Here is a 13,199-nt window from a genome sequence, read left to right as displayed (position 1 = left end):
AGACTCCTTGTATTTCACTCGTATATTTACTGTAATCACATTACATCACTCCTAAATGAGCGTCTATTATGAAATGTGTGTTGTGACAGTGCCAAGGGCACTGCAATGAGACCCAACTTTCTTTACTTTTGTATAAAAACATTTTCTTTAATTCACGATAAGTCGAATACAAATAAAGCGAATAGGTATTTCAGTATTATGCTGTGTATCCAGTCACGTGATCAAACCTTGAGAAGATCTTCCTCTACTACGTCGTCGTTATCGTCGCTTGCGTTCGGATTGGTCGAGCAAATGGTTTGCTTGGCTCTCATCTGATACGGATCTTTTCCCTCCAGTGTCAACAGGTACATGTCCTCAGCCTTGTCAATGATTTCGATAAGCGCCGCCAGATTCACCTAATCAACCAAAAACGAAGCCATGAAAGTTGCTGCCTTTCAGATGCAAAGATAGAAGAGGACGTCTATATTCGGAAATTCTCTCATATTTTTATTCACATGTCGCCCTAAGCTCACCTCACAGGTTTTTGTCAGCTTTATCTTTGGAAAAAATATTGACAGGACACAATTTTCACAAAAGAAGAAAGGGCTGACGTCACATGAATGTCAACAAGCGCTAATTCGAGAACCTGGAATTCAGGACTGTCGCTTTAATTACACGGCACAGAATATGTATCTCTATAGATTCTTCGTTCGTCAAAGAATGTCCAATAGTGATAAATGGCATGAATTACAGAAGGACAGCCATCGCTAATTTCTCTGGTACGCTTGTACAGTGTGAATACTAGGGTAAGGGACTGGTCGATTTCTTCGGCCTGGGGGTGGTGGATAATTTTTTGCGGACATCAAAAGCTGACCTCCCCCATTCTAACTTTCGAAAACATGGTTACCCCAAACCCGAGACAAAGAGGAAAAGGTGAAATATAAATTCATATTCGGAAATTTTCACACTTTCTACATGTATGCATAACCAGACGTCCAAAACTGTTGTACATAAATTGATGTCAATCTCTTATATCAAAGAGAGAACAGTAAATTACTTCAGTGAGTATTTAGACTGTTGCCAGCCATCCAATTACATCTCCTGAGAAACCTCAGATAGCTTTATTTATAAGTTTAAGCCAAATCTGATGTGCACAATGTCTGAGAGGACCTTATCTAATATCGTTGAAAACATAAAAGCACAGCTATACATTTTGTTAACTATCATTTTGCTCATGAGTCATGAAAAAATACCTGTTATTTGAAAACCTGTGACAGGAAGGAAAATAGTTGAATGAAAAATTGTATTGTGAAATATTAGTGCATGTTGCTTGCAAAACAGACTTTCTATTTGCAAACATCCAGACATCTCTATATCTCTCTGATGTATTAAAGGTATGCGCCTTAAGGTCGCCCCGAAAACTGTCACTGTTTAATGCAATTTGTGGCTGGTATGATGCTTTGCAAAACAGACTTTCAATTTGAAAACATCCAGATATCTCTTATATATATGTCTGATGTATAGAAGTTACGCGCCAGGAGGGTCCGCCGAAAAATGGCACTGAATGATGCAATTCGTGGCTGGTATGATGTATTTTAGGTATGAGCCCGTGTTGTAATTCAAAAACACACTGACACACCCCCATTGACCATTTCAAAAACATGGTGACCTCATCACCAAAGTCAAAAACAGGGTGACCCCATGGATACAACGCAACCCCCCCCCCCCCCAGCTGAAGAACTGACCAGTCCCGACGATCGTGTTCTTGCACTCTCCATTGTCGCTCTAACGACTTATATTCTCACGTTACGAATGCCCGATGGTATCATTCCCCACTCTCCGTCTTTGGAAAGCGAATTCATTATAGAAATAACGGACGACGCGCTGACCATTAACGTTTATTTATGGGCAAGGGCGAGAGGAAAGCAAAAAATTAATGGGCGAGGCTTGCCGAGCCCGTTACTTGGCTTTCCTCTCGCCCGCGCCCATAAATAAACGTTAATGGTCAGCGCGGAGTCTGTTATTTCCATTATATTATCAACGAACCCCGAAAAACCGTCAAAATGTACGAAAATTTCCTGTGCGAACGACAACGGGGCCCCAGAACCTGTCAGAGAGTAGTGCGCGCTGCAAAATTTTTGCAAATCCGGAGATTTTTGAAAAAAGCGTCTAAACTTGGCCGACAAATGCTCTATTTTATTTTGTGGTTGATTATGAATTGTGTAAAAAATCACAATTTTCGTTTTAGCTGTAAAATTACTATGTTTACGATATTATTCATTTTCACGGGCATGAAAACAACCCATTACTGTGTATTTGTGGTCAGTCACGTGGTTCAGCTCGACCAATTAAAACGCGATGGACAGGGCATGGTTATATGATGACCAATAGGAGGCCGTAGTGAACGACTAAAACTTCACAGGTGAGCCTGGGAAGACGCCGCACTGCCAAGCGGACGGATTTCCCCGATGATAGTTCAACATTGGTAACAAATATAGGAACATATAGCCAAGCATGATATTAATGGAGTTACTTCAATTTATACATCCAAAATAATTAGGATACGAAAGGTACTGGCGAGAGATTAACTTTTATCGATAGAACGATACTTCACGCATTTCAAGTTGATAAATCTGAACTACTTTGTACTTTCTCCTACAGTGGAAATACAAATCAAACTAGGAAACGACAAACATTCGAGTAGTATTCTCAGCGATATCTTTAAGTTCTGCAAGTTCTCGGGCTAGTGTCATACAGAAATCTCCCATCTCGTGCGAGACATTAATCTTAACACCTATTTTATGAATATCCAATTGGGCAATAGATAGGCCCTTCTGTTTAAGTAAATAACTATTGGCAAACACAGTTTCGTTTTCCTCTGTAAACTGACATCGGCTTATTTCTAGTAAGTGTTTGTGAATTTTCCATTGCAATATCTTACCTTGAAGAATCCATTAAACGGCGAGTCAAAGTCCGCCACCACGTAACAGAGCAGAGAAATCGAGAAAACTGTGATGATACACATGGCTAATTCCATACGGTAGGATTGCGTCTGTGTTGTGTGTGAGAGGAAATAAATGTCACTTTTACATCGATAAAGGTGCGGAAAAACTTACGACAAACTTACACATGTACACCACCCACACGCGCTCGTTAGCTGGGTAGTCTGCTAAGAAGATTGATTTTCGGCTCGATCTATCGATCCCGTAGTCGATATGCCCGCCACTGCGACCTAGAATATTTAGGTTGCAGTGGCGGGCATATCGACTGCAGAATTGACAGATATGGATCGAACCGAAAATCGATCTACTTGGCAGACTACCCAGCTAACGAGCGCCTGTGACACCACCTCACACCACTGAACGTCGTTGCACCAAATGTACTGACTAACGACAAGTATCCTGTATTCATAGTAGCATGGATAAGCTCACATTTCGCACAAGAAAGCATTAATCTATAATACATCACGGAAGTATTGAAAATGTGATATTGGGGACAACATGAAAAAGTTAACATCAAGTAAAAAATATTTCTACATGGCCTCATTCTGCTCCTAGTATATTTCTTTGTCATATTTGCACAACTCTCTCTCTCTCTCTCTCTCTCTCTCTCTCTCTCTCTCTCTCTCTCTGTAGAAATAATTTTGTGTCGGCAACGGTTGCCCTCAGGTCCCCGTCTTCGCTTTGACACTTACCTGCAAAAGTAGAACCCCGAAAAAGGAGAAGAAACCGAGGCATTCTAGAAATATCCACTTGAGTGGATGGATGATGGCTTGTAACGTCTCATCTCGGTCTGAGCATGCGGTATTCAATTGCATTATGTGAGCCAACATTTTAGCCTGGTGGAAAGAAAAAGGAGTATAATTCTGCACTAATAATTCATGTCTGATTAATCACCAATCTATTTTTAACAAGTTTTTTTATTGAGACCATCAATCGCGAATCTTCACACATTCACAAACATCGACAATTTTGACTTAGCCGTTCCATTTACATTTACGTGATGAAACCTGCCTACCATTATGATTTGATCCATATTCCAGCGACGGTCTCTGGTTGTTGCCCTGTGAAGTAGCGTCAATATCTGTGAACAGCAATGAATTCAAACTGACTATCATTTAACGTATCTATGACCACCACATCGCCACATCGATAATATTATTTTCATGAACATCAGTAGGTTCAATCAGTGACTTTCTACTTTTACCTTGGCTACCCAACAAGAAAACCAAATGTAGATTTTAGGACATATACGTCATGATGGTATTAGTGCCGGTATAGCTAAGGGTCCCGGGAATTACTACGTGACAAAGTATGAACAATTGGACAGATATAGAGGAGTATACATAGGTCTGAACATAGGGAACTCAGTCTCCGATATTTTCTTGCTTTGTTTGTTTGTTTGTTACGAATACATACATAGAGTAAATATCAACATAGCTGAAACATTAAGATGTGTATTTGTTTGAAATAAAGCCACTAACAGAAATTAAAGTCAGAACAGCACGCGCACACTGCCTAAACTAACACTCGACCTGGACAAATACATTCGATACGAGAGGGCACTTCTTTTACTTTGAAAACTTTAAATCATTTTATGTATTGTACACAGCGTGAACCTATACACATTTTGAAGATCCTTAGTCAATATTGATGCATACTTATGAAAATGATGAAAATTAACACTAGTTAAATGAAAACTTCAGACTATAAATGCAATGTCTATTTGACAAGAGATTCACAAGTGATATAAGAAGAAGGCTCCTCATAAGAATCATTGTCTTGCCGACATTGCTATGATGTGTGCAATCCCCTCAGCTACAGTGCAACTAACTGTGCCTACTTTGCATATGATGGAGGCGGCGCGAACAGAAGTAAAATGTCTCTTTCGAATTCGGAACTCAATGCAACCTCAGTTATTCTATTGGTAAACACATAAAATCCGACTTTTCGCCGACAACGACCGCTAACTTCTGAGACTACACTTTCAGAGTAAATACATGAATCACTATGTACGGCAGTTGAGACCGGAGAGGATTTAGCATATCTTCATATATACTTCAAATAAGCATTTTGATATGTTGCTTGCAAGTCATTTATCCCATCAACATTCAGGTCCATGAATCGTCTTTCCCTGTCTACTGTTCCTATATATTGTGTTCCCGGGAAACGATATCCATGAACGATTAACATGAAAGGGAAAAATACGAGGCATACCTTCCAAACCTGTCCACTGGATCTGTCTGATTTATAGTCATTAGAACTATACTTGACTTTTCCCTGAATCTGAAGAATTATTGACACTGCTTCCTCCTTGATGATTCGGTAAATCTGCAGACAGCGTAAGGAGTGTAAACTCGTTAGTGAGGTTACTCTACTATACCCCCGGCGGTGGCAGTCCCAGGGTTGGTGGGTACCCATGCGCGTTACCTAAGTTTGAAAAGTACCCCCTTTCCTAGAATATTTCTGAGAAAAACACCCCCTATTTGTGGCAAATCTGGGAGAAATTAGCTGTAAAAAACATACCCTTATTTTCGAAATCTAGGAGGTTTAGTATGTTGACTTCCAGGGTTGACCCTGGAGGTTGACTTTGTATACATGTACATACATCACAAATGTTTGTCCTCGCCTGATTTTAGTCACATTCATACACAATCATCTTATCCGTTTGGATCTGGAGTTCTCTGCTGGCTCCTGTGTGACAATAGACCTCCCATCATCTACTGTCCCTCGTGTTTCTAGGATTCTTTGCTTATTCTTCTCATTGTCAGTCTGTTTTTCTGGATTTTGCATTTATGTTTTTCACAAATTCTCGGAGGTTACTCTGAAAAAGTACCCCTTTTTCTCGATTTCACGGACCTAGAATCTCCGAGGTGACTGAAGAAAAACACCCCTTTTCCGTGAATTTGGTAACGCGCATGGGTACCCACCAACCCGGGGACTGCCACCACCGGGACTATACCATGATGAAAGTACTGTGATGAACTTGCACAAAGTACATCGCTTTGTTGTATTTCATTTTTCGATCTTCGTTCAATTACCTCAGTACAGCTGGATGTGTATGGGTATACTTCGAAATCGCGCATTGTGTTTCACTAGTTTTTTACAAGGTTCTAGCCAGTACTTTTACTTGAAGATATCAGTCTTTAGAGTTTCCGACATGCATTCCGAACTGATCGTTATTGAGCGTAGATGCTGATTTGTAATGAATCTGAGTTGCAGTTCTTATCGGCAAATAGACTTACGGCTACAAATGTTTGGTGTGAAAATAATAACAAATAATATCACCCTGATCAAATGAACAGAAGACCATTTATAGCGGCAAATAATGCAGACCTCGATGCTAACTCAGCATTACCTGTAGTCGTTCCTTGCAGGTGGCATTATTCAGATTCGATGCGAGGATTATCACTTGGTCTAAGAGGGCAACTTCTAGCGATATGTTGTTCAACAGTGCACGCTGTTTCTGCATGGCTCCCTGGAAGGAGAACCCAAAAGACGTCCTGCCAAGGGAATAAGTGTAAATATTAACGTTACACGTTGTTTACCGTCAGCTATGCAAGGTGCAAACATATTTATTGACTATAGAATTGTCCACTGATATCACATATGTCGAATCGAGGACAAACGACGTCTGTAAAAAAAAAGCGCCGTCTATCTACAGAAGTATATACGTACAGAGCACGCCTGGTACGGTGTATCAACATGTCGACTGTACTTCGGCATGTATCCCCTCCCGCATGAAATAAGAGGAAAATCTGAGGTCAAAACTTTGAAAACCTGAGTGAAACACTAGTTTACGGACAATCATTGAAAGCTCGGAAATGCTTCCGAGGGTATAACTGCGATTATATTTTTTGTGTATCTCTTAAAAGAGACAGTTTGTACACACAACCCGTAAATGGAATGTTGTAGCCTACTTACGCATACACAAGACCAGCTGGCGCCAAGAAACATGCTGGAAAACAAGATGAAAGTTTGAACACGGTCAACATGAAAAGGGACACCTGCTTTCCTCAATATATGTGCATTGGATACACAATGATAATAGGGTTACTTTGCCCGTTTTGTGGAGGTTAGTATGCCAAATACTCATTCAAGTGATACATTTCAAAACAAGATTCGCCACACCCTTTAAAATTGATCCAAATACACAAGCAAGTTTCAAATTCTGTTGTGTTCATTGAAATAACGTGTTTAACTTAACGTGTTTAACTTTTGCCTTTAAAGTGCTCAGTAAAACTGTACCATTCGTTTGAAAATACAAATTGCATGGGTATATGATGCCAAGTATTACCTTCTACACAACTGCATTGCACGTAATATGTAATTCCGATTTGCCATCATCGAAATATCGTTACGTAGGTAATTCATAAAACAATGAATTGCAATTTTTTAATAACATTTTTGTCAACTTTTGAAAAAGATGTTCAAAACCATTGTTTTCGTTTACATCTGTCTGCATTTTGCACTGTGCATCAATTTACACTTTTGCCGCGTATGATTGACTTACATATCGCTTCGTTGATGTTCGGTGGCCCGCTCGGAAATAAACTTGCCGGCCAGAAGAATTCGACCATAGGTTTATACATAAACAAAACCAGCGGACAAAAAGCCAGAGATATTAAGGCGGGAAGTGCAATGATGATCAGAGGCACGGGTTGGTTGAAGAAAGAATACAAACTATCGATCGCGTCGATGTCACTTTCTGCAAAAACTGAGAGGAAAATCATACATCAGTTAAAATTATATATCAGTTAAAGGGAGGGTATCGTCAAACTCAATTTAAATGTTGCCGGGGACCCCGCGACCGATGTAAACACTTTATCTAGGATACGTTGGCGATTGAAAGTTAAAGCATGTTTGTTAAGAATGGATATCGTAAAAAAATGTTGCAGTTATGTTGACGTGATGCATTCTAGATATCATGTATGAAATACATTGTTTGTAAACAAAAAAGTCGCCATGCGCAGTTCCGACGACACCTTCCCTTCAAATCATATATCAGTTCAAAGCGACATTTACGTCCACAGTTGGAGCCTAGCTGTGTAACTTGTTTCTGTTTTGTATTCTTACATGTAAGACCATTGTGTTATTTCATCACATTGACCGTTCTTTCTGTTTTATACTCAATTCTCGCCGGTACAGTTTCATTTAGTCTATGTAGATCTAATAACCCGGATTAAAGGAATTAAATCCACCTTCATCTACACTGGCCAAGCACTGATTTTCACTTAGAAGGTCACACAAAAACAAGTGCGTCGCTAGTACTTCATAAATCGATCTTACATGAGTATACAAGGTTGACACTACTCGTTTAATATGTGGATTTGTCCAACTTATACTTTGTATTTTCTGAGTTTCTCTAAATAACAGTGTATCGGCTGTATGTCCATTTCACAGTCATGCGCAGAGTGCACGCTCAGGTTCGAAACACGTCCAGTGCTTATCTTCTGATCGATGAATAATATCTCGATACATTTATTAATGTTAACTTGTTCGTAAAGATACCATTGTTGGGATAAGATAATTCTAGTAAACAAAGTATATTTGGGTAGGATAACTTTTGAAACTACATCAATTTGCATCGATATCTTTCCATGTAACACTGTCGATATTTTCATCTCCATACTTCACCGTGAATATCATTGAGTCCATAGTTACCAAAAGCAGAGTATACGAAGTAACTGCCTTCCCGAGGCAGATACGGTAGAGCTTTGATCGGGTTGGTTAAATCTAACAGTGACCTTTCCGATTGGCAGTGGGTGGAAATAATTATCATAACGACTGAGATCAGAAGTGACGTAATATGCATCACCCGAGGCATATTAGGGTTGATACTGTGTTATTTCAGCAGGTTACTTTTCAGAGTCACCTGCCTGGAATTCGGTCAGAGTTACCTGCCTGGAATTCGGTCAAAATCCAAAAACTTACATGCTTGCATATCCATGATTTTCAGTTTTATTGCGTCCACTGATGTTTGGCCCGACTTTCCATTTTCGGTTGACCGAACTGAATTTTGGAGGCAAATGAAACTTTTAACGCTTTTCCGATTAAGAAATTGCTGATGCACTCTGCGTTCGATACGCTTTGTCCTGCGTCGTAATTTTGAAGATGCCATTAAAACTCCAAGCCCTGAAACAAAAAAGTCGCACAAGGGAGGATTTTGGCATGTTTCCGAACAGACTTTCAACGTCCAAGACAGTACAAAACGTGAACAATGTAATCACATTGTAATTTAGATTTATAGATCATCGCCTTCCAAAATTCATTAAATTAAATTTGTCCTGGGAATGTAGACATCGAAATAAAGGGCTTATGTATCAAAAGCGTTATTTAACTGAGTATTAGGGTGGCTTGCTGATATTCTATCCTGAGACACTTAGTTACAACTCCGAGCTTAATTAAGTCAGTGTTGAAAGTTTGAATAATCATGATTATCAATATTCATCAAAGTGCTATGTCAGGCTTGGGTCCAGATACACTACATTTTTTTCTGAAGTGACACTTGAAAGTTCACAGTGCGTTGGTAGTATAGAAGCAAGCCTGCCCTTGACAAATGTAAGGTTAGACTAAACCATGCAGATGAGATAGGTAGAAGGTGGCAGAAATTACCAGAGATTATGATCGCTATGAGTACGAATGGTGGAGTGACGATTTCAGCAACTGTTGCTCTTTCCTTTTCTCCGGTCGTTGTTGGCTCAACAGCATCGGAAAGAGGCTCTGCCGACGATAGCTCTGCTGTGGCTTCAGATGTCGGCTCGCTGACTGCCAACACTGCTGTAGCAAAAATAAGGATGCAACCTATCTTCATGAACATGTTGAACATCTTTTATGCTGAGAGAGAGAGAGAGAGAGAGAGAGAGAGAGAGAGAGAGAGAGAGAGAGAGAGAGAGATTCATTCTTCTGCCACAAGGTTACCCACGTACGATAAAACAGCACACATTATTTCAAACGATGGTTTCGATTGTGTTGAGGCTAGCCACTCACAAGACTTGTTACATCATTTGCTGTATTGAATATGAAAACAAGTTTTATCCGCACACGATTCGCAGGATCCAGATCATTTCTATGACATCGTAAGAGTGTACTCAGACAGACGATCCATTCATGATGTTAAATTCTGGGATCATCCAGTTGAGGCATCATTTCAAAGTAACGTGTGATCTTGTAACACAACTGGATTACAGATTCGAACGATTGACACTTCAAACGCACATTTCCTTTCTTTTTTCGAAGATTATATCGAATTCCACCCAAAACTCTCGCGAGCCCGTGGGTGCGTTCGATTATCTCACGCCAGGGGGCTTCAGGTTCCATTTAACCAGCACGTCACGTCTGAAGGAGAAAATTGACACACAGTGACTTTCTGTTTCAAAGGAAACAAATGATAGAAAAGTAGTGACAACACTTTTAACTTCACAATAGGACTGAGCCCATAAGCTCGTGCAGCTATGTAATTTCAACAAAGTGACAGTTAAATGTGTTGATGACCTGTTTCGTATGAAGCAAACGACAGAATAGTGACACAAATACGAAAGATTAAACATTCTTCCTAGAATGTAGGTAGGCGTGCAAGAAACGTTAGGTCACATACAAGGACAAAAAAGTGTCTATGGTCAGGTTAACATAAACGCAGGAAGCCTACATTTCTGAATATTGACAAATACTCATTTTAACTATTGTTCATAGCTTCAGCAGGACGAACTTACCGATCACTTCAAATATTATAAAGAGGAGAGGAATGGGTAACTTTTATGCTGACCTGTCATCAAAAGTATACTGTTCCTTGGAAAAACCAGAGAAGCAATTTTACTTTATTCCGTAGGAGGTATACCTCCAGAAGCTTTCTGAATTGATAATAGCAAACGTCATCAATAGCATTATCCTTTTACCTTTTGCTCACATATTTTAAAAAATCTGATGGTCCTTATAGCTCCTTAAATTGTTACTTTTCATGACATGTATTTGCAGATTGTTCTGTTTGTCCGGGCGGACGGCAAACAGACAGACAGACAGACAGACAGAGACAGACAGACAGAGAGACAGACAGATAGATAGATAGATAGATAGATAGATAGATAGATAGATAGATAGATAGATAGATAGATAGATAGATATTTTGCAAAATTACACATAAATTCTTTCTTATGGCTTGGAAAAAATAACCAGGCATTGGTGCTTTCAAAATTGCATGAATTAGCAGGAAGTACACTTACCTCCAATCCCCTCCCTGACTGGGGGGGGGGGGCGGAGTTATACAAGATCACTTGAATATTAATTAGAGGGCATAGTATATTACATCTAGAGGCAATAAGACATACTTGTTTAAGGTAGTGACTCAGTTTCGTTGACACATATTTTCAATCAAAAGTTTCACATAGAAACAGGTCTCACACCCAACATGTGGTACATTTTCTAAAGGTCTATATTTGAAGAAGGTAAAAATTTTTTTAGTTGTCAAAACATGCATTGGTATGTTTTTTTAAGTCAAAAACATGTGATTTTGAATTTTTTCACTTAAAAGAGTATAAGTAAGAATTGGCAGCACCCCTAAGTGATCTGTTAACGGCACTAGACAGCTGCATATACAGGGGGAAAAACCGTGTTTTGGATTTTTGAAATTCGCTTTTGTTTCTGCACAGTGAGCCTTCGAAGTGTGAACTGTCGGATTTTCGCATAAATTATCGGCTTTTGTTCACGTTTGTCAAGTTATCGTCACTTCAGGGGGGTTTATCAAAAATCTAAGACACGGTTTTTCAGGTCTATTCATGAAGTGTTAGCATGCGAAAAATCGGGGAAATCCGCCCACGCGTCGCCGACTTACACTCATTTGAAGGTGCGCATACATAGCAAAAATCGGAACTGAGAAAATCGACGATTTGTGTAAACGTCCCATTTTTCACACAAAATCGCCGAAAAGTCGGATGTTTGTGCGTTTCAAAAAAAAAAATCATTCGATCTGGGTCTAGGTTAAATATTGGGCATCAGGTTAGAGAATTTCTGACAAGTCCTAAACATTAGTTCGCCTAAAAATGATGAAAATTGTGCGTAGAAACGTGAGGCTGGTCAGCGTAAGCGGTGGGTACTATTTACACGATAAACACTAGAAAGATAATTCAGGGCATAATCTGTTTGTCAAATACGTATCTAGCTTATAATTATATTAACTGTACACTGTTTGGTAACGGTTAGAGTCTGGTTACAAGACGAGAAAAGTTTAAAAAAATCATACAGCCGGAATGGTTTACAGGTCTGCGTTCTGCCGACGACGCGCGCTCGCTCTCTCGCAAGCGCTCGACTTCCGGTCTCACAGCCCGTAATTTATGCACGTACCAAGTGTGAAATGGTTGCCAGTTCATTTTAGTGCCGATTTTTGTGCCTATAGTACAAGACGTCACTTGCTTGCTTGCTTGCTTTCGAAGATGAGACGACCAACTCTCGATGCTCTAAAAAATTCTGTAGTTGAGAAGTTCAAGGAATGCGGGAAAGTCGCACTTGTTTTGTGGTTTTCACATGTGATCTGCTGCAGTCCTTTTGCTCACCATAAAAAATGACCGGGTTTTCGTGCGCTATTTCGCTTTCCACTGTGACATGTACTATTATGGCCTCGGGTATGAAACCAAATCAACTTCAGTTACACGTAAAAGCGATTCTTCATGACTTAAAATAAACGACTGAGGCGATACTCGACAGATTCACTCATTGTAAAATTGAAACGGCGACATATCGCGACACCCAGCGACACTCTCTTGACCACAGATAGAAATTGACCGGCAACGATCGTGAAGCGACGTTTCGCGTACGTTGCTGTGCTCTAGACCGACATAACAGTGTCGGATTGACAAATTGGACAAACCATGCTTCCTACATCCATGGACAAACTAAGTCCAAGATATGGGCTGCTGTTATAGAACCATATTTTCCAGTGAAGATTACACTCGTTCTCATCTATCATCGAACGCGCAACTTCATGTGAATGTTGATACATCTCATGAATTCATCAGTGTGTTTCCTTTGAAACTTCATGAGTTGATAAGGAACTTCCTAGGAAGATTTCAGACGCCGCCGCGCCGCGCTGGCGACAAGTTTACAAGTTTATGTAAACATAAGATACACTGTACGCAAACGACTGACGTGAACGTCATATTCCTAGTTCCTAGTACACACTTCCAAAATGCAACGTGGTTTTCCGACACCATTTCTGACGCGAAGACGCAT

At 39.9% G+C, this 13,199-nt stretch overlaps 1 protein-coding gene across 1 annotated transcript; it reads right to left on the bottom strand.

Annotated features, from left to right (window-relative positions):
• Positions 1 to 144: 144 nt before the first annotated feature.
• On the bottom strand, positions 145 to 9,063 carry LOC139145957 (uncharacterized). The gene is made up of 9 exons (XM_070717409.1): positions 8,913 to 9,063; positions 7,492 to 7,695; positions 6,903 to 6,936; positions 6,337 to 6,481; positions 5,196 to 5,309; positions 3,997 to 4,062; positions 3,674 to 3,817; positions 2,921 to 3,031; positions 145 to 395 (listed from the first exon to the last, which is right to left on the bottom strand). The coding sequence occupies exons 1-9, from the start codon at positions 8,926 to 8,928 to the stop codon at positions 222 to 224; spliced, it is 1,008 nt and encodes a 335-aa protein (XP_070573510.1). The 5' UTR covers positions 8,929 to 9,063; the 3' UTR covers positions 145 to 221.
• Positions 9,064 to 13,199: the final 4,136 nt, after the last annotated feature.

The sequence above is a fragment of the Ptychodera flava genome, chromosome 12, assembly GCF_041260155.1.
Source record: "Ptychodera flava strain L36383 chromosome 12, AS_Pfla_20210202, whole genome shotgun sequence".
Taxonomy (NCBI): domain Eukaryota; kingdom Metazoa; phylum Hemichordata; class Enteropneusta; family Ptychoderidae; genus Ptychodera; species Ptychodera flava.
Note: the sequence above shows the minus strand (reverse complement) of the source record. Positions and strands in the feature narration are given on the sequence as shown.

Excerpts from the sequence above, each read along its gene's own strand:
- LOC139145957 (XM_070717409.1), bottom strand. Across the intron at positions 6,482-6,902 it reads CCAGCTGGTCTTGTGTATGC|GACGTCTTTTGGGTTCTCCT; the intron begins GTAAGTAGGCTA and ends TTCCCTTGGCAG. Across the intron at positions 5,310-6,336 it reads CCTGCAAGGAACGACTACAG|ATTTACCGAATCATCAAGGA; the intron begins GTAATGCTGAGT and ends CGCTGTCTGCAG.